The 22,567-nt window shown below is 45.4% G+C and overlaps 1 protein-coding gene across 3 annotated transcripts in view; it reads right to left on the bottom strand.

Moving 5' to 3' along the window:
- Positions 1-22,567, bottom strand: part of nup205 (nucleoporin 205) — a 189,430-nt gene that overhangs the window by 114,822 nt on the left and 52,041 nt on the right. For all 3 annotated transcript variants that reach the window (XM_072484243.1, XM_072484244.1, XM_072484245.1), the window contains exons 11-18: positions 21,478-21,628; positions 18,845-19,050; positions 15,623-15,805; positions 15,107-15,157; positions 13,252-13,461; positions 13,016-13,115; positions 9,577-9,714; positions 8,066-8,255 (exon numbers count right to left, since the gene is read on the bottom strand). In XM_072484243.1, the coding sequence (XP_072340344.1) occupies positions 8,066-8,255; positions 9,577-9,714; positions 13,016-13,115; positions 13,252-13,461; positions 15,107-15,157; positions 15,623-15,805; positions 18,845-19,050; positions 21,478-21,628 (1,229 nt within the window). The remainder of the gene's footprint in view (positions 1-8,065; positions 8,256-9,576; positions 9,715-13,015; positions 13,116-13,251; positions 13,462-15,106; positions 15,158-15,622; positions 15,806-18,844; positions 19,051-21,477; positions 21,629-22,567) is intronic.

Raw genomic sequence — 22,567 nt, 5'->3', positions numbered from 1 at the left:
TACACCCTTGTGCCACTAAAGAGGCCTCAGGTGACTGACAGATAACTGCCTCTCAGCAATTAGGGTGAATGGTCGGAAGGTTTCTCAGGAGTCAGTATTCAGACTGGTGCTTTTCATGATCTATAATAATGACCTAAATTTGATGTAGAGGGCACAATTTCAAAATTTGCATGTGGCACAAAACCTGAAAGTATTATGAACTGTGAAGCAGACAGCATTCAAAAGGACATTGGCAGACTGGTGAAATGAGTGGGCATGTGGGAAATAAAATTTAACACAGAGAAATGTGAAGTGATGCATTTTGGTAGGCAGAACAAGGCAAAACAATATAAAATGTAGCGTACAATTCTAAAGGGGGTACAGGAGCAGAGTGACCTAGACATAGAATTTACAGTGCAGAAGGGGGCCATTTGGCCCATCGAGCCTGCATCGGCCCTTGGAAAGAGCACCCCACTTAAGCCCACAACTCCGCCCCATACCCGTAACCCAGCAACCCCCCACTCAACCCCTTTGGACACGAAGGGCAATTTAGCATGACCAATCCACCTAACCTGTACATCTTTGGACTGGACCTGGAGGGGAGATGTGCACAACTGTTTGAAGGTGGCAGAGAAAGTGGTTAATAAGGCACATAGATAGGGACACGGAATACAAACTGCAAGGAAATTATGGTGAACATTCATAAAACACTGATTTGGCCACAACTGATTCTCAGTGCCACACAGAATTGTTACGTCACAGGAGGCTGCCATTCGGCCCATCACATCTGCACTGGCTCACCAAATGAGCACTATGAATTAGTGCCATTCTCGTATCTTTTCTCCGTACCCCTACACATTGTTTCTATTTAAATAATCACCGAACCCATCTTGAATGCCTCGATTCAAGCTGCCTCTACCACACTTCCAGGCAGTGTATTCCAGACCTGAACCACTCACGGTGTGAATTTGTTTTTCTCACATCACATTCGCTTATTTTTTAATTCACTTTAAATCTGGGCCCCGTTGTTCTCGATCCTTTTATGGGCGTGACTGTTTCTCCCCATCTATTCTGTCCAGCCCCCTCATGATTTTGAATCTCTATCAAATCTCCTTTTAGCCTTCTTCCCTCCGAGGGTAACAATCCCAACCTCTCCAATCTATCCTCATAACTGAAGTTACTCATGCCTGAAACCATTCTTGCAAACCACTTCTGCACTCTCTCATAGAACATAGAACAATACAGCGCAGTACAGGCCCTTCGGCCCACGATGTTGCACCGAAACAAAAGCCATCTAACCTACACTATGCCATTATCATCCATATGTTTATCCAATAAACTTTTAAATGCCCTCAATGTTGGCGAGTTCACTACTGTAGCAGGTAGGGCATTCCACGGCCTCACTACTCTTTGCGTAAAGAACCTACCTCTGACCTCTGTCCTATATCTATTACCCCTCAGTTTAAAGTTATGTCCCCTCGTGCCAGCCATATCCATCCGCGGGAGAAGGCTCTCACTGTCCACCCTATCCAACCCCCTGATCATTTTGTATGCCTCTATTAAGTCTCCTCTTAACCTTCTTCTCTCCAACGAAAACAACCTCAAGTCCGTCAGCCTTTCCTCATAAGATTTTCCCTCCATACCAGGCAACATCCTGGTAAATCTCCTCTGCACCCGCTCCAAAGCCTCCACGTCCTTCCTATAATGCGGTGACCAGAACTGTACGCAATACTCCAAATGCGGCCGGACCAGAGTTCTGTACAGCTGCAACATGACCTCCCGACTCCGGAACTCAATCCCTCTACCAATAAAGGCCAACACTCCATAGGCCTTCTTCACAACCCTATCAACCTGGGTGGCAACTTTCAGGGATCTATGTACATGGACACCTAGATCCCTCTGCTCAGCCACACTTTCAAGAACTTTACCATTAGCCAAATATTCCGCATTCCTGTTATTCCTTCCAAAGTGAATCACCTCACACTTCTCTACATTAAACTCCATTTGCCACCTCTCAGCCCAGCTCTGCAGCTTATCTATATCCCTCTGTAACCTGCTACATCCTTCCACACTATCGACAACACCACCGACTTTAGTATCATCTGCAAATTTACTCACCCACCCCTCTGTGCCTTCCTCTAGGTCATTGATAAAAATGACAAACAGCAACGGCCCCAGAACAGATCCTTGTGGTACTCCACTTGTGACTGTACTCCATTCTGAACATTTCCCATCAACCACCACCCTCTGTCTTCTTTCAGCTAGCCAATTTCTGATCCACATCTCTAAATCACCCTCAATCCCCAGCCTCCGTATTTTTTGCAATAGCCTACCGTGGGGAACCTTATCAAACGCTTTGCTGAAATCCATATACACCACATCAACTGCTCTACCCTCGTCTACCTGTTCAGTCACCTTCTCAAAGAACTCAATAAGGTTTGTGAGGCATGACCTACCCTTCACAAAGCCATGCTGACTATCCCTGATCATATCATTCCTATCTAGATGATTATAAATCTTGTCCCTTATAATCCCCTCCAAGACTTTACCCACTACAGACGTGAGGCTCACCGGTCTATAGTTGCCGGGGTTGTCTCTGCTCCCCTTTTTGAACAAAGGGACCACATTTGCTGTCCTCCAGTCCTCTGGCACTATTCCTGTAGCCAATGATGACATAAAAATCAAAGCCAAAGGTCCAGCAATCTCTTCCCTGGCCTCCCATAGAATCCTAGGATAAATCCCATCAGGTCCCGGGGACTTATCTATTTTCAGCCTGTCCAGAATTGCCAACACCTCTTCCCTACGTACCTCAATGCCATCTATTCTATTAGCCTGGGGCTCAGCATTCTCCTCCACAACATTATCTTTTTCCTGAGTGAATACTGACGAAAAATATTCATTTAGTATCTCGCCTATCTCTTCAGACTCCACACACAATTTCCCATCCCTGTCCTTGACTGGTCCTACTCTTTCCCTAGTCATTCGCTTATTCCTGACATACCTATAGAAAGCTTTTGGGTTTTCCTTGATCCTTCCTGCCAAATACTTCTCATGTCCCCTCCTTGCTCGTCTTAGCTCTCTCTTTAGATCCTTCCTCGCTACCTTGTAACTATCCATCGCCCCAACCGAAACTTCACACTTCATCTTCACATAGGCCTCCTTCTTCCTCTTAACAAGAGATTCCACTTCCCTGGTAAACCACGGTTCCCTCGCTCGACGCCTTCCTCCCTGTCTGACCGGTACATACTTATCAAGAACACGCAGTAGCTGATCCTTGAACAAGCCCCACTTATCCAGTGTGCCCAACACTTGCAGCCTACTTCTCCACCTTATCCCCCCCAAGTCACGTCTAATGGCATCATAATTGCCCTTCCCCCAGCTATAACTCTTGCCCTGCGGTGTATACTTATCCCTTTCCATCATTAACGTAAACGTCACCGAATTGTGGTCACTGTCCCCAAAGTGCTCTCCTACCTCCAAATCCAACACCTGGCCTGGTTCATTACCCAAAACCAAATCCAACGTGGCCTCGCCTCTTGTTGGCCTGTCAACATATTGTTTCAGGAAACCCTCCTGCACACACTGTACAAAAAACGACCCATCTATTGTACTCGAACTATATCTTTTCCAGTCAATATTTGGAAAGTTAAAGTCTCCCATAATAACTACCCTGTTACTTTCGCTCATATCCAGAATCATCTTCGCCATCCTTTCCTCTACATCCCTAGAACTATTAGGAGGCCTATAAAAAACTCCCAACAGGGTGACCTCTCCTTTCCTGTTTCTAACTTCAGCCAATACTACCTCGGAAGAAGAGTCCCCATCTAGCATCCTCTCCGCCACCGTAATACTGCTCTTGACTAGCAGCGCCACACCTCCCCCTCTTTTGCCTCCTTCTCTGAGCTTACTAAAACACCTAAACCCCGGAACCTGCAACATCCATTCCTGTCCCTGCTCTATCCATGTCTCCGAAATGGCCACAACATCGAAGTCCCAGGTACCAACCCACGCTGCCAGTTCCCCTACCTTGTTTCGTATACTCCTGGCATTGAAGTAGACACACTTCAAACCACCTACCTGAACGCTGGCCCCCTCCTGCGACGTCAAATCTGTGCTCCTGACCTCTATACTCTCATTCTCCCTTACCCTAAAACTACAATCCAGGTTCCCATGCCCCTGCTGCATTAGTTTAAACCCCCCCAAAGAGCACTAACAAATCTCCCCCCCAGGATATTTGTGCCCCTCAGGTTCAGATGTAGACCATCCTGTCTGTAGAGGTCCCACCTTCCCCAGAAAGAGCCCCAGTTATCCAAAAATCTGAAACCCTCCCGCCTGCACCATCCCTGTAGCCACGTGTTTAAATGCTCTCTCTCCCTATTCCTCATCTCACTATCACGTGGCACGGGCAACAACCCAGAGATAACAACTCTGTTTGTTCTAGTTCTGAGCTTCCATCCTAGCTCCCTGAAAGCCTGCCTGACATCCTTGTCCCCTTTCCTACCTATGTCGTTGGTGCCAATGTGGACCACGACTTGGGGCTGCACCCCCTCCCCCCTAAGGACCCGGAAAACACGATCCGAGACATCACGTACCCTTGCACCTGGGAGGCAACATACCAAACGTGAGTCTCTCACGCTCCCACAAAATCTCCTATCTGTTCCCCTGACTATAGAGTCCCCAATTACTAATGCTCTGCTCCTCTCCCCCCTTCCCTTCTGAGCAACAGGGACAGACTCCGTGCCAGAGGCCCGTACCCCATGGCTTACCCCTGGTAAGTCGTCCCCCCCACAAGTATCCAAAGCGGTATACTTGTTTCTCAGGGGAACGACCGCAGGGGATCCCTGCACTGACTGTTTTTTCCCAGTCCCTCTTACAGTTACCCACCTATCTCCAATCTTTGGTGTAACTAATTCCCTGAAGCTGCTATCTATGACCCCTTCTGCCTCCCGAATGATCCGAAGTTCTTCCAACTCCAGCTCCAGTTCCCTAACTCGGTCTTGGAGGAGCTGGAGATGGCAGCACTTCCTGCAGGTAAAATCAGCAGGGACACTAACTGCATCCCTCACCTCAAACATCCTGCAGGAGGAACATTGTACTCCCTTCCCTGCCATTCCTCTAACTTTCTACCAAGATCTGGCTAACAACTAAATTAAATTTTTATAAAAAATAATAATATAACAAAAATATGGTACTTACCTCAGACCAATGGGTTTTATTATTAGGTTAGAGGAGGAGGGCGGGTGGGAGACACTACACGTGTAGTGTCTCGGGTTTCCTCTCCACCAGAATTTATTGGTGAGGGTCTTCCCAGACGTCCGCGGGTCGACTTCCTGATCCCGCCTAAAAAACTAATTTAAAGAAAAGAGAAAATGTCTCAGCTCCTGCTGAAACTGACTCACCACTCACCAGCTGTTCTCACGCCGCCGAAATCGACTGGCCTGCCCCTGCAAAGAGAAGTGCTTTTAAAGGTTGACTTACCTCCCAGCACCCTCCTTCCGCAATGCTCCCGCTGAAACTGACTAACCAGCTGTTCTCACGCCGCCGAAATCGACTGATAGGTTCACATCCTTCCCATAGTGTGGCACCCAGAACTGTACACCACATAGAACATACAGAGAAGATAGAGTCTGCACTGACCCACTTTAAGCCCTCACTTCCACCCTATTCCTGTAACCCAATAACTCCACCTAACCTTTTTGGACACTAAGGGCAATTTTAGCATGTCAAATCCACCTAACCTGCACGTCTTTGGACTGTGGGAGGAAACCGGAGCACCCGGAGGAAACCCATGCAGACACGGGGAGAACATGCAGACTCCACACAGACAGTGACCCAGTGGGGAATCAAACCTGGGACCCTGACGCTGTGAAACCACAGTGCTAACCACTTGCTACTGTGCTGCCCTGAATATTCCAGCTGAGGTCTAACTATTGTGTCTTGTAGAAGTTCAGCATAATTTCTTTGCTCTTGTACTTTATGGCCCTATTAATAAAGTCCAGAATATTACATTCTGTATTAGCTGCTCTTCCCACCTGTCCTACCATCTTCAATGATCTATACACATGCAAACCTAGGTCTCTCCACCCCATAAGAATTGCAACCCTTATTTTATATTGTCCATCCATGTTCTTCAAAATGCATCATCTCACACTTCTCCCCAATGAATTTCATCTGCCATCTATCTGTGTACTCCACCGATTTGTCTGTCCTTTTTAAGTTCTGCACTGTCCTTCTCAGTTTACAATACTTCTAAGTTTTCTGCTATCTGCAAACTTTGAAAGTGTCCCCTGCACAGCAAGATCTAATCATTCAGATAAATCAGGAAAGGCAAGCCTCCCAATATTGACCCCTGAGGATGTCCACCCCAACCTTTCTCCTTCCGAAAAATATCTATTGACCATTAATCTCTGCTTCCTACTATTCAGCCAATTTTATATCCATGTTGCTACTGTTCCTTTTATTTCATGAGCTACCACTTTTCTCACAAGTCTGTCGAGTGACACTGCTTCCAAAGGCCTCTGGAAGTCCATGTACACCACATCAACAGCATTACCCCATATTGACCCTTCCTGTTACCTCCTCAAAAAACTCCAGCAAGCTAGTTAAACATGGATTCCCCTTTAGAAATTCATTTTGGTTCCCCTTAATCAACACACGTTTTTTCACATGATTACTAATGCTACCCTGAATAATTGTTCCACACTTGAGGAATGATGTGAAGGCATTAGAGAGAGTGCAGAATAGATTAACAAGACTGCTCCCAGGGATGAGGAATTTCAGTTAAGAGGGCAGTTTAGAGAAGCTGGGGTTGTTCTCCTTGGAGCACGGGAAAATTGAAAGGAAATTTTACAGAGCGGTACAAAATAATGAGGAGCCTGGATAGAGCTGATAGTAGTAACCTGTTCCCATCGGCAGAAGGGTTAAGAAGAGGATACTGATTTAAGGTGAATGGCAAAAGAACGAAAGGCAAAATTAAGAAAAACTGCTTTACATAGCAAGTGGTTAGTTCTGGAATGCACTACCTGAGCATGTGGAAGTTCAATCAGGGGGTTCAAAAGTTCTGGGTAATTATCTGAAAGGTTTGCAGGGCTATAGGTAAAAAGGAGTGGGACGAGCTGGATTGTTCTTGCAGAAAGCCATAATGGGCATGGCGAGTGAAGTGACCTCCTTGTGTGCTGTAACTCCAATTCTATAATCTTGACAGAAGAATGAGGAGAAACAATGCCCGTAACTTCCAATATCTGGGGGTTTGGGGGCACATAAGGATTGCACAGCGATTGTCCACAAAATTCAAACCAACACTCTGATTTAAATCTGACTGTCATACAGGAACAGTTGCCCAAGAAAAGGTGGCAGAATTAAAACCACTACAAACTCCTGTGTAACTAGAGTACTGACACCCACCCCACAACTGGACCTTCCAGCAACCCAACTCCATGGAGGTTATGGACGAATATAAACTAAATGATATGTTAAAACAGTGCAGGAACAGAGAGGTCTGGGCTGTATGTACAAAACCCTTTGAAGATGGAAGACAAGTTGGAAAGGCTGCAAAAAAAAAAGGCAGATAGGATCCTGAACTTCACAAAGTTGGGGACATAAGTAGTTTAAAACAAAATAATCCCTGATATAATGCTGAGATTGATTACCCAGAAGATTCACCCCAGAGTACTGACCAATTAATTGACTCTGAGAAATAGACAGCATGTTGGGGTTTGAAAAGAAAGTCCCAGAAGGAACACTTGCATTTATATATCATTTCATCAGAAACACTTCACAATATTAATTACTTGTGAAGTGCATTGACTGTTACATGAGCACTTTAAAATAATTAATACTGTAAACCTATTTATAAAAATTTTAAAAAACACTTGCTAGGCCAGCCAGTGTCTAAAAGTCCTTCAAATAGATTTGAATTTACAAGTAGGAACTGACATTGTTTAAACACTTACGCATAAAGTGTTATATGTGGGCCCCTGTGGAAGTGAAAAGCCACAGATTTTAACTGAATCTTTGCATAATTTGGAATCAAATATAAAAATCTGTGGTACACAAGTCAGAGTAATGGTGCTAATCTCTAACTTACCGAGCAATATTGACTACGTGGTCAGCCTTTTTGGTGCGCGGGTTGATGCCCTGAAGCAGCTGTTCAAGGGGTGTGGCAATGACAGAGGAATGGCTCTCTCTGAGCCAATCCATGAATTGATTCTCCTTCTGAAGGGCCAGCTCCAAAAGACCGAGGGAATATTCAACTGCTTTTTCCAAGTGTTTTTTACCTGAGGCATTAACAAAACATGGTTTGTAACTAATAACATCCCACAGCACAGGTGTTTTGAGAAGTTAACTACTTATACATTTCCAGCGAAACTTCAGGATCTAACATAGATGCAGACGGAGACTGGTAGTTCGAGTTAATTGTGGACAATCAAGAGCACCTAAAGCAAAAGAATCAAACTTGAGTCAAAACTAAATAATGAGCATCCAATATTCTTGGTGTCATAAGAATGTATGAACCTAAGAAATAGACCATGTGATCCCTCGAGCCTGTTTTGCCTTTCAATAAGATCGTGGTTGATCTTCTGCCTCTACTTCACTTTCCCTACTCTCCCTGCATCCATGCATCCCTTGAGAAACCAGAAATATGACTCTGCTTTCAATTTTCTTAGCCTTTCATAATCGGACAATCCACATCCCAGGGACCAAACTAAAAGTCTGCACTGTACTGCCTCCAACACAAGTGTATCTTTCCATAAATATGGAGAACAAAACTGTGGCAGGTATGATCTCAACAAACCCCTGTTATAACTGTAGCAAGACTCCCTAATTCTTGCAATCCAAACTCTTGCAATAAAATCCACCTTCCCAATTGCCTGCTATACCTGCAGTGTGGCTTTGTGTTCCTTATGTAAGGGTACACAAGTCTCTCTGAACCTCAACATTGATACGTTTCACCCCCCCCACCTTAAATTACATTTTATTCTTCTATTCTTACGATCTAAGTGAATAACCTCGCACACCACCAAATACGGCTATCTGCCGTCTTTTGGCCATTGACTAAACCGGTCTACATCTCTTTGCAGCAACATTCAAGAATTAGTCTTTTGTTGATGTAATATCCACCAAGCTATGAGACCAAGCTTCTGGTTATCTGCTTTGATATAGAACAAAGAACATACAGTGCAGGAGGCCATTCGGCCCATCAAGTCTGCACCGATCCACTTAAGCTCTCACTTCCACCCTATCCCCGTAACTCAATAACCCCTCCTGACCGTTTTTGGTCACTAAGGGCAATTTATCATGGCCAATCCACCTAACCTGCACATCTTTGGACTGTGGGAGAAAACAGGGCAACTGAGGAAACCCACAGACAAAGCGAGAAAGTACAAACTCTACACAGACAGTCACCCAAGGCTGGAACCGACCCCAAGTCCCTGGCGCTGTGAGGCAGTATTGCTACCAATGTGCCACCACGATAGTTTTGAGATTTTGGGAAACAGTAAGCTAGAGAAAAGGCTACAAAGAGCACTCTTGATAATACTTCAATGCCGCAGCTCACTCACCATTGAGCAAGCACAGCAGATATTTCTCTTTGCCTACCAGGGAATGGTGCATAAGTGTCCAGTAGTTTAACACCTTCTTCCAAGAGGCTCAGACAAAGATCCAGCATTGGAGAGTCATTCAGCAAGTGAAACATCAGGTTGTATCCTGGAGATTTGTATGCAGCCAGCAGCTCGCCTAGAAATCGAAGAAGAGGAGTAATTAATTTCAACAGTGAACCATGACTTTTGGGGTTAGATATTGTGTAGTTGCAGAGTAAATGGACGATGCTACCTCAAAATGGACTTAAAGATGCGTCTACCTAATTCTAAGGTTGCTTAAATTGTTAAACAGTTTAATTTGGATCCACCAAATCATCATTTCACTGCAGAGTTTCCCCCATCCTGCATCGGCCCAAGGGGAGGTTTGACTGGGTGGCTTTAGAGGCTGAGATAGATATTGCCCATTCACATGACTGGAAGGACGATTTGCAGGATAGCTCTAATAGTTGGGTTACGCATCGACCATTCATTTTGAAGGAGACTTCACTAAGAATCTCTAATGGCTGGGTCCATTCAGCTTTCACTCACCTGGTGGTGGCTTCAAATCAGCCTGGACGGATGGCATGAAAGCTTTGTTCTGCCTACTGGTCCTATACAAAACAGGGTTCGCTCGTGCCAACAAGCTTGCAGTGTGAGTGGCACTCCAAATAAGCTATAACGGATTCAGCACTAACTGGTATGAGTTGGCACTTGTACAAAAACACCACAGGCTGAAACCCAAAATGGGACCAATGGCCGAATTCTCTGGCCATTACGATTTATTTTTCCCGCTGGCAGCGCACCCTCGCCCATGGGTTAATAAATAGAAAACGAAAGCACAGCAAGCAAGCTGGTGTATTTGAGCCAACTATGGTCAAAACAAAGAGTCTGAAATTTTCAACAGAAGCTGCAATTACCATCCTTCTCATAGAATGGCGGGAATATAGAATTCTGTCGCCAACGAATGACGCACCACCGAGAAACATGTGGCTGGTGGTGCGGGAGAATCCAGCCCAAGGTCACATCGAGGGAAGCTGTTCTTTTAAGAGAGTGGAGCCACAGACCGTCACTGAAGACCCGTGGATTCTGGACACTGATTACCAGTGGTGGAAAGGTTCCATCCCCTCATCTTAACTAGGTTTAAATTGACAAAAAGGCAGAAGAGGCTGCATTTACAATTCAAATATTACTTCCAACAGGCTTTAGGGAAAACTGACATAGAACATTACAGCGCAGTACAGGCCCTTCGGCCCTCAATGTTGCGCCAACCTGTGAAACCACTCTGAAGCCCATCTACACTATTCCCTTATCGTCCATATGTCTATCCAATGACCATGTGAATGCCCTTAGTGTTGGCGAGTCCACTACTGTTGCAGGCAGGGCATTCCACGCTCTTACTACTCTCTGAGTAAAGAACATACCTCAGACATCTGTCTTATATCTATCTCCCCTCAACTTAAAGTCATGTCCCCTCATGCTAGACATCACCATCCGAGGAAAAAGTCTCTCACTCTCCACCCTATCCAATCCTCTGATCATCTTGTATGCCTCAATTAAGTCACCTCTTAACCTTCTTCTCTCTAACGAAAACAGCCTCAAGTCCCTCAGCCTTTCCTCATAAGATCTTCCCTCCATACCAGGCAACATTCTGGTAAATCTCCTCTGCACCCTTTCCAATGCTTCCACATCCTTCCTATAATGCGGCGACCTGAATTGCACTCAATACTCCAAATGCACCAGTTTTGTACAGCTGCAACATGACCTCATGGCTCCGAAACTCAATCCCTCTACCAATAAAAGCTAACACACCGTACGCCTTCTTAACAACCCTCTCAGCCTGGGTGGCAACTTTCAGGGATCTATGTACATGGACACCGAGGTCTCTCTGCTCATCCACACTGCCAAGAATCTTACCATTAGCACAGTACTCTGTCTTCCTGTTATTCCTTCCAAAATGAATCACCTCACACTTTTCTGCATTAAACTCCATTTGCCACCTCTGAGCCCAGCGCTGCAGCTTATCTATGTCCCTCTGTAACTTGTAACATCCTTCCGCACTGTCCACAACTCCACCGGCTTTAGTATCATCTGCAAATTTACTCACCCATCCTTCTACGCCCTCCTCCAGGTCATTTCTGGTCACCGCATTACAGGAAGGACGTGGAGGCTTTGGAGCGGGTGCAGAGGAGATTTACCAGGATGTTGCCTGGTATGGAGGGAAAATCTTATGAGGAAAGGCTGATGGACTTGAGGTTGTTTTCGTTGGAGAGAAGAAGGTTAAGAGGAGACTTAATAGAGGCATACAAAATGATCAGAGGGTTAGATAGGGTGGACAGTGAGAGCGTTCTCCCGCGGATGGAAATGGCTAGCACGAGGGGACAACTTTAAACTGAGGGGTAATAGATATAGGACAGAGGTCAGAGGTAGGTTCTTTACGCAAAGAGTAGTGAGGCCGTGGAATGCCCTACCTGCTACAGTAGTGAACTCGCCAACATTGAGGGCATTTAAAAGTTTATTGGATAAACATATGGATGATAATGGTATAGTGTAGGTTAGATGGCTTTTGTTTCGGTGCAACATCGTGGGCCGAAGGGCCTGTACTGCGCTGTATTGTTCTATGTTCTATATTTATAAAAATGACAAACAGCAGTGGCCCCAAAACAGATCCTTGTGGTACACCACTAGTAACTGGACTCCAGTCTGAACATTTCCCATCAACCACCACCGTTTGTCCTCTTCCAGCTAGTCAATTTCTGATCCAAACTGCTAAATCACCCTGAATCCCATTCCTCTGCATTTTCTGCAGTAGCCTACTGTGGGGAACCTTATCAAACGCTTTACTGAAATCCATATACACCACATCAACTGCTTTACCCTCATCCACCTGTTTGGTCACCTTCTCAAAGAACTCAATAAGGTTTGTGAGGCACGACCTACCCTTCACAAAACCGTGTTGACTATCTCTAATCAAATTATTCCTTTCCAGATGATTATACATCCTATCTCTTATAAACCTTTCCAAGATTTTGCCCACAACAGAAGTAAGACTCACTGGTCTATAGTTACCAGGGTTGTCTCTACTCCCCTTCTTGAACAAGGGGACAACATTTGCTATCCTCCAGTCTTCTGGCACTATTCCTGTAGACAAAGATGACTTAAAGATCAAAGCCAAAGGCTCAGCAATCTCCTCCCTAGCTTCCAGCGAATTTTAGGATAAATCCCATCCGGCCGAGGGAACCTAGCTATTTTCATACTTTGCAGAATTGCTAACACGTCCTCCTTATGAACCTCAAGCCCTTCTAGTCTAGTAGCCTGAATCTCAGTATTCTCCTCGACAACATTGTCTTTTTCCTGTGTGAATACTGACGAAAAATATTCATTTAGTACCTCTCCTATCTCCTCGGATAGAACAAACAGCATAAAAGTTCTCCCAGTCTGAGCTGCTGCCCGCCACTTACCTTGAAGTTCCACCATTTGGTCCGTAAAATCTTCTGGCCGGGGTTCATAATCTCGCAGAAGTTTGTGGAAAACCTCAAGCACAACCTCCGCCACTTCCCACTGTTAAATATCATACATATAAAGAATTAGCATCGCTCAAAGTTCAGGTCTGCAGTGCAGCAATATGTGGATCAATGGGAGAAAGAACATGCATAAAATGAGATATCCTTCTGAAAGGACCCAGGTCACTTCTCACCTTTTCTGCAGCTCTCCTGTATGCTCTGGTCGGAAAGCGGAGAAAAACGGAGTCCCTGAGGAACTGGAGATAAGGATCAAATCCTGGCGGACGGAGGCCTGCCCCAAGGTTCGTGGGAAAAGAACTTTCTACCAGTGTACTGATCAGACAGCAAAATGCTCTGGTGAGCGGATACTCTTCGCTGCGAGATTCAATTTCATTCAATTCCACCTGAGGAAATAAGGAGTGTGACAATCTGAAACTAAACCCCCAAATCATAGCATCATTCAGATTGCGAAATCATTTGCCTCCTTCTGCCTGAAAGAGCTATTGAATTATTCTCATGCCCCCTTCATTTTTCTCATCACCTTGTAACTTTCCCATTTTCAAGAATATATCCAATTTCCGGTTGAAGATTCCTGTTGAAACTGGACCACTGCCTTTCAGACAACAACTCACTCGCAAAAATGAATTTCGCATCTCCCCACCACGTTCTTTTCTTCAATTATGCGGCAAAAACAAAAACTTGCATTTGGGGTAGCAATGTCCTTATCATTGTTATTATTATCATAGAAAAATATACCAAGGCACAATCCGACAAAGAGAGACATGAGCCACAGCCACATGGGTGGCACAGTGGTTAGCACATTTGCCTCACAGCGCCAGGGACCTGGGTCCAATTCCCACGGGTGATTGTCTGTGCGTAGTCTGCACCTTCTCCCCGTGCCTGCGTGGGTTCCTCTGGGCGCTCCGGTTTCCTTCCACTGTCCAAAGATGTGCAGGTTAGGGGGATTGGCCACGCTAAATTGCCCGTAGTATCCAAAACGTTTGTGTGGGGTTACTGGGATAGATGTGGCCTTAGGTAGGGTGCTCTTTCCAAGGGCCTGTGCAGACTCGATGGGCCGAATGGCCTTCTTCTGCTCTGTAAATTCGATGATTCTAGGTAGGGTGCTCTTTCAGAGGGTCGGTGCAGACACGATGGGTCGAATGGCTTCCTTCTGCACTGTAGGAGTTCTATGATGCTCGTCCGATGATTCGGAAGAATGTATTCGGAGGGGTGAAGAGAACCATGATCAAAGTAGCTGATTTTAAGGAGGGTCTTAAATGAGGAAAGCCAAGTCAAGGGGCTTTAGGGTGAACATTCCAGAGGATGTTTCATATTTCAATAATAGTGCGGGAGATTGCACAAAGGGCCAGTCAAAGGAACAGAGTTCTAAGCAAACATTGGTCTGGAGAAGGTTTTGTAGATAGGGAGGGGCACAACCATGCAAGGGTTTAAATGCAAGGATGAGAATTTAGGGAGCTAACAGGTAATTCATTTCTTTATTCATTTATGGAAGGAGAACATCATTGGCTAGAGATATTATTGATTTAATTCCCCCCTACAGCAAACCTCTCTTCTCTTTAATGATCTTTTATTATTGTCACAAGTAGGCTTACATTAACACTGCAATGAAGTTACTGTGAAAATCCCCTAGTCGCCACACTCCGGCACCTGTTCGGATACACAGAGGGAGATTTCAGAATGTCCAATTCACGCACAAGCACGTCGTTTGGGACTTGTGGAGCACCCGGATGAAACCCACGCACACACGGAGAGAACGTGCAGACTCCGCACAGACAGTGACGCAGTGGGAATCGAACCTGGGACCCTGGTGCTGTGAAGCAAGTGCTAACCACTGTGCTACCATGGTATCCCACCCCACCCCCTCACTGGTAACTGCAATCCTCATTGAAGCTGTTGGCATGAGTATGAATCAATGAATTTCGGAGTACCCAATGGGGAAAATCAGAGAAATATTGGTTGCATGTAAGTGGCAGTGCAATAAACTTGAGCTGCCTCGTTATTCAACTTTATTATTTCATAGATGCATACCTCAATCCCAGTGTCTTGTCTTTGACTTGGGGTTCGAACTGTCTGCAACATCTGAAAGATCAAAGTAACGCTGTTGAGAATATATTGTTGCATGTTGAGTTGGGGCTAACAGGAATTGTGAGGAAATAAAGTTAGGATACACGTAATTAATGCCGCAAAGTACAAGGGCCATGAGAAGGGAGAAATCAATCCAGAGCCCCAGCTGATAAAATGGTTCTAAGCCAGATTCCCCACTTCTTCAGTGTTGAATCTCTCACCACATCACTGCTCTATCGAGCTTTTCTCTCTCAAGGACCTGCAGTAAGTACATCTCAGGTCCAAGAACAGACAGTGAAAGTGAAAAGGCTGTGTGGCCAGCAGATTGCATGGCAGAATTCAATCCTGTGCTCACTGGGTCTCCAGTTACCACTGGAGTCACTGGCCCGTGACTATCTTTACAGAATATTTATTCTATTATTGTCACTCTATACTACATCACATCTTGCCAAATTTAATACGACGTTTTCTGCTACCTACCTGGGTGTACTCCAGTGACTGCCAAAGGGAAGCAGCAATCTCTGGTGATTTGCCAAATGCTGCCAGTGTCTTCAATATTTCAGCTTTTAGTACAGGTGGGATGCTGCATTGGATCAAGCCCAACATAACCACAACAGGTGTCCACTGTGGATGCTCACACAAAGCCAGGCGGGCATTCTCACTCTGGAAGATACAATAAGGCAATGTAAGCACTGGAAGGTTCCTCCCCTCTGGATGCTCTTTCCCCATCATGAAAGTGCTTGTGTTTTACTGCATTACAAGTCATCCCCATGGCCAATGTTGATGTGGAAGACACGTTTTGACTGTCTGTATAACTGGAGAGATTAACAGAGATAGTGTAGTGTAGAGCCAAGCCTGATGCCAATCGCACTCAACACAGGGACACACACACAGCACATAATTTACATCAAGCCGAGGGGTGCTGAGGCCAATTATAGTTCCCCGAATGCTGCTCTGATTGAGACCAGTTAGCTCAGCAAAGCAGAAATCAAGCCTGCATGCCACTGGTACAAGTACTTAAGTAACAGTCCATTTTCTATTTGCCGACTTTGATATCAGATCAAGAGCAGGTAATTAGCCAGCACTGCATGACCAATAACTTCCAATGGGAAATTTGGTAAATACTTGAAAAGGAATGACTAGGAGGGTTATGCAGAAAGAGCAAGGCTGTGGGACTAACTGGAGAGTTCTTCAAAGGCACAGTGGGCAAATGCCTTTCTTTAGTGCTATATGAGAGCTAAGAGGACTTCAGCTGCTACCTACAGATAAGATAACACAACATAGAGAAGACATCCTGCTTGGCTGGCATGGATTAGTAATTATAGAATCATAGAATTTACAGTGCAGAAGGAGGCCATTCAGCCCATCGAGTCTGCACCTGCTCTTGGAAAGAGCACCCTACTCAAGCCCACACCACCCTATCCCCATAACCCAGTAACCCCACTCAACCAACACTAAGGGCAATTTTGGACACCAAGGGTAATTTAGCATGGCCAATCCACCTAACCTGCACATCTTTGGACTGTGGGAGGAAACCGGAGCACCCGGAGGAAATCCACGCACACACGGGGAGAACGTGCAGACTCCGCACAGACAGTGACCCAGCCGGGAATCGAACTTGGGACCCTGGAGCTGTGAAGTAATTGTGCTAACCACTATGCTACCGTGCTGCCCAGGCAATACACCAGGTGGCATCTTTATCCTCTGGGAGCTTGTACAGATGTTTTCCTAATCTGTTCCAGGCACTGCAATAACAAGGTTTCATTCAATAACACACAATTTTAAAGTCAGTCAGATTTTATCAGGCGTAATACATTTTTTGCCCTGTGGCTTCAGCAAGCACTAACATTATCCATCTCAATTATCGAAAGCAAAGCAAAGTCAATAGGTATGAATTCTTAAGCCAAAAGAAAAAATGCTGAAAAATCTCAGCAGGTCTGGCAGCATCTGTAGGGAGAGAAAATTGTTAATGTTTTGTGAAAGTGAGCTGCTCGCAAAAAAATACTTTTCACTGTACCTCGGTACACGTGACAATAAACAAATCCAATCCAATCCAGATGACCCTTTATCGAAGATTTGACAAAGGGCCATCTGGACTCAAAACGTTCTCTCCCTACAGATGCTGCCAGACCTGCTGAGATTTTCCACAGCATCCGCAGTAATTTGCTTTTATCCAGTATGAATTGTTGGCAGCTTTGGATGCAATTTGTGCCCCACCAGTGAGTAGTGCCATGGGTGTACCACCAAACTGCTGGGCACACTGATGAACTAACCCAATGATTGACTGAGATATCATTTTAACTTTGGAGCCTCAATTCGCTACAAACTAAGCCACAAACTGGGTTTCAGCCAGCTGGAGGCCACTTTTGAACAATGTTGAGCCTCATTACCAGGGCTGACAGTGGTATCCAGAAGCAGAACTGAAAACAGAAACACTATGGATGGGATTCTCTGTCTCGCCAGCCGGCCAAGGGTTTCCCATGGTGGGCAGCCCCACGCCACCGGGAAGGCTGCCGGCACAACGGAGAATCCTGACAGCGGAGAATCAGCCCTATGTATGTTTTCCTCTAAACAAGCACAAAGAAAATTAGGTACACTCATAGGAAAGGGAAAAAATTTCAGAGGAGAAAACAGCGAGAGAATTGGGAATAACAAAAATTAGCTCAGAAAGTTTCACAGATTTTCATTTTCTTGTGCTAGTGCATTAACAAAGCACAAAAATGGCTTTACCTTACATGATGTTAGGGATGGTTCAGCATTGCAGTGTGTAAACACTGTTTGAGAAATGGTCAAGCTCTTAAATTGGCTTGATCAGTTCATTCAGTGGGAAGCTGAGCCCATTCTGTGCTGAGGTAGGTGACCGTCACCCAGGCCCATACTTGGCGGTTAGACATGTCTCATGACGTGGAGGGCTCAGTCGATTAAGTGGGATACGTGGAGGAAAATAATGGCCCAAAATTACTGAGGTGGTAGTGTAGTGGTATTGTCGCTGGACTAGTAATCCCGAGACACAGGGTAATAGAATCATAGAATTTACAGTGCAGAAGGAGGCCATTCGGCCCATCGAGTCTGCACCGTCCCTTGGAAAGAGCACCCTACCCAAGCCCACACCTACACCCTATCACCGTAACCCAGTAACACCACCCAATCTTTTTTGGACACAAAGGGCAATTTAGCATGGCCAATCCACCGAACCTGCACATCTTTGGACTATGGGAGGAAACCGGAGCACCTGCAGGAAACCCACGCAGACACGGGGAGAACGTGCAGATTCCGCACAGCTCCAGGGTACTGAGTTCGAATCCCACCATGGGAGATGGTGGGCAGCACAGTGGCACACTGGTTAGCACTTCTGCCTCACAGCACCAGGAACTTAGGTTTGATTACAACCTTGAGTGACTGACTCTGCGGAGTCTGCACGTACTCCCAGTGTCTGCGTGGGTTTCCTCCGGGTGCGCCAGTTTCCTCCCAGAGTCCAAAGATATGCAGGTTAAGTGGATTGGTCAACATTTAGATGGGGATAGGCCTAGGCAGGGTACTCTTCTGGAGGGTAGATGCACTCGATGGGCTGAATGGCCTCCTTCTGCACTGTAGGGATTCTATGATAACACCTCTACTGCAGAGAACATGGCTTTCATTGCTATACCAAAAGTGTTCTCAGTGCTGAATTTGTGGAGAGATGTCAAGTACATTACACATTACCCATTTGATGATGGTGCCTGTAAGTTCAAGGAAGGCGATGAGGCCATCCATCTCACGCTGTGTTATGCCCCTCAAAGGCATGTGCCTGTACTGAATGGTGTCTGTGCTCGGCATGTCTCTCCTTAAGTGTTCATGGTACAGCATCAGTGAGTGGAAGAAATGTTCCCAGGACACTGGGTTGCCTCCGACCACCTGGATGTTCTCCACTGCAAGGAACAAGAATGAACACATGATTTCAATTACCTCACAAATACCACTCCAGTTCCAACTCTTTCCAACAACTGTTGGGGTGTGGTTCCACAGGCTCCAAACACTATTCAGGCAAAACAGCCATTCACTTGTAATTCTTGGAAGCTCGTATGCTAAATTTGTTGCTCATAACATTGTCGGTTCTACAAAGGAGCGGATGGGGAGGGAGAGAGAGAGCGAGAGAGGTTCAACATAAGTCGAGAGCTTGCTTTGTGGAAGGCCTTCATTCAGTCTGCAAGCATGACCTGAAGATTCCAGTCGCCTATCATTTTAATTCTCCTCCTGAATCTTGCCAGGACCACTCGGTCCTTGGTTTCCTACACTGTTCCAACGAAACTCAGTGAACAGTACCCCATCTTTCGATTGAGCACTTTACATGCTGCTGGACTCGAAACTGATTTCAACAATTTTGGATAATCACAGACCGTCCCTCTATTGGTAATTATTGTGCAGTTGCTTTTTCACACCTTCTAATCTAGACCCATCCCTCGTTTCATTAACATCCCATTTTCTCTGCACTTTTGTCATTAATTCAGCCTGGCCTTCCACTCTATCACAGAGCTTTCCTGGTGTTCTTCCCTGAACTTGTTTGAAACATATTGCATCTCAATCACTTTCAATTCTGATCAGAGGTCAATAACCTGAAACGTTTCTCTCTCCACCAACACTGCCAGGCCTGAGTATTCCCAGCATTCACAGTATTTTGCCTTTGACGGAGCTGTATAGGTATCAATTATTATGGCTAAAATTTAACTGGCCAATTGCAAGAAGTATAGTGATGAAGGATGTATATATTTTGGAAGGATTTCATACAGAACTGCGTGAATCTCTATTACTAAATAGTGAGGGTAGAAAATTACTGACAACGGGAAGGAGGTGCCATGTAATTTAAACTAAGAGGCAACATCAAGTCAATAAATGACCATTGAATCAGAGCATAGAAGGTGGCCGTCCAGCACTTTATGCATGCGCCAGCTTTTTGAACACCCGCTGTCCAATTCAGTCCCAAATCTCAGTTTGCTTCCCATAACCCTGTAAATTCGGACTCAAAACGTGGCCTCCTGAAAGGTCCTATTGAATTCAATTCCACCATCATTTAAGGTGTCACATTTCAAATCCTAACATTTGTCCTCATCTTCCCTCGAGCTCTTTTGCCAATTATTTTACATGTGCGACATTCGGAGTGATCAACAAGGCAAGGCAATATTTGATATGATACCAAGAAGTGCAGAGGGACCTGGGATGCACTGCCTGGAAGGGTGATGGGAGCAGCTCCAATATTAACTTTGAAAAGGAAATTGGACAAATATTTGAAGTGGAAAACATTTTCAGGGCTATGAAAAAACATTAAGGGAGTGGGACGAATTGGATAGTTCTTTCAAAGAGCTAGCACACAGGTATGATGGCCCAAATGGTCCCCTACGTAAAATCTCTACAATGCAGAAGGAGGCCATTCGGCCTGTCAAGTCTGCACCATACCGCTGAAAGAGGCCCACTCCGCCGTCCTACCCCTGCAATCCCACCTGACCTGTACATCTCTGGGCACTAAGGGACAATTTTAGCATGGCCAATCCACCTAACCTGCACATCTTTGGACGGCGGTAGGAAACCGGAGCACCCGGAGGAAACCCACAGAGAACGTGCAAATTCCATAGTCACCGGAGGTCGGAATTGAACCCGGGTCCCTGGCGTTGCGAGGCAGCAGTGCTAACCACTGTCCCACCGTGACGCCCAAGAAACTGATCCAAATTTACTGCAAAGGAAGTCCTAATGTGCCATTGGGTATGAGCTTAAGTTTTCAAATTCTATGAGTGTATACTTGTAGTTAGGGGAAATGCTGACTGATTTCTCCTTTCTCTATCCTTGGAACACTGAAGCCAACTGCTACAAAACTGACACCAACTAATTCAGCACAGGTCAGGGTTCAAGCCTAGACCTTCCCTATCTGTATGAAATAGTGCAACACTGGACAGCACTTTTATCCAATAGGATGTGGATATCCTTCATTTTCAGGTCCCACAGTTCCTTAATTCTGAATGTCTGGAACATTTCTTTTTGTTTTTAATTTAGAGTACCCAATTGTTAATTTTTTCTCCAATTATGGGGTAATTTAGCATGGCCAATCCACCTAACTTACACATCTTTGGGTTGTAGGGGTGAAACCCATGCAGACACGGGAAGAATGTGCAAACTCCACACGGACAGTGACCCAGGGATTCGAACCCGGGTCCTGAGCGCCGTAGGCTGCAGTGCTAACCACTGTGCCATGTGCCGCCCTACGTCTAGAACATTTCTGATGTGTTTTCATGCGTTCTCCCAAGAACAGACCTCCTGTGGTGCAATCCCGAGCAGCAAAAGAGTTCCAATTTGCAGAGAAAACTTACCATGACTGCTGCCGTTGACTTTGAGCAGGCTGAAGCAGTAGTGTGCACAGTGTGGCCCATTGGCCAGTCCACGCAGCATCTTAAGATAGGGCAGGTACAGAGATGGAGGCAGCATGTCTCCCATCTGCCTCACAAACTTAGACAGGACAACCTGTGAGACAAAAAGCAAGAGAAGATTTGTTTTGCCTGGCAGGACAAGCTGTGTGCTGGCCAGTAATTAGAAAAATGTGACAAGAGTTCATTTTCTTCTGTGACTTAGAAGATTTTTGTCAATTTCAGAACTTAATTATATTTGAACTAACAAGGACAAAGGTTGACAGACGTGGATGCAATAACAGGCACAAATCTGACCATGCCCAAATTATGGAGTTACAATAAACAAAAAAGCAAATTATTTTTTCATGGGATGTGAGTGTTGCTCGGAAGGTCAGCATTTGTTACCCAACCTTTATTGTTCTTGAACTGAGTGGTTTGCTGGGCCATTTCAGTGGGCATTTGAGAGTTGACCACATTGCTGTGGATCTGGAGTCATATGTAGGACAGATCATGTAAGGAGGGCAGATTTCCTTCCCTAAAGGACATTAGTGAACCAGTTGAGTTTTTACAACAATCAATGATGATTTCATGGTCACCATTACGAAGACAAGCTCTCAATTCACAAGTTTATTAATACAAGTTAAATTCCACCAGCTGCCATGGTGGGAATTGAACCTGTGTCCCCAGAGCATCAGCCTGGACCTGTGGATTATTAGTCTAGTGAGATCACCACTCGGAGGGTGGCATGATGGCGCACTAGATAGTATTGCAGCCTCACAGAGCTGAAGAGCGACCCCAGGTCACTGTCCGTGTGGAGTTTGCACATTCTCCCCATATCTGCGTGGGTCTCACAACCACAACCCAGTAAGATGTGCAGGGTAGGTGGATTGGACTTGCTAAATTGGCCCTTAATTGGAAAAAAAAGAATTGGGTACTCTTTAATTAAAAAAAAAAAGAGATTACCACTAGGTCACAGTCTCAGAAATGCTGACTACATTGCTGAAATCAGTTGAGTACATCAGAACAGATGTTCTACCATTTTGTTAGCTCATGG

The sequence above is a fragment of the Scyliorhinus torazame genome, chromosome 19 (assembly GCF_047496885.1).
Source record: "Scyliorhinus torazame isolate Kashiwa2021f chromosome 19, sScyTor2.1, whole genome shotgun sequence".
Lineage (NCBI taxonomy): Eukaryota > Metazoa > Chordata > Chondrichthyes > Carcharhiniformes > Scyliorhinidae > Scyliorhinus > Scyliorhinus torazame.
Note: the sequence above shows the minus strand (reverse complement) of the source record. Positions and strands in the feature narration are given on the sequence as shown.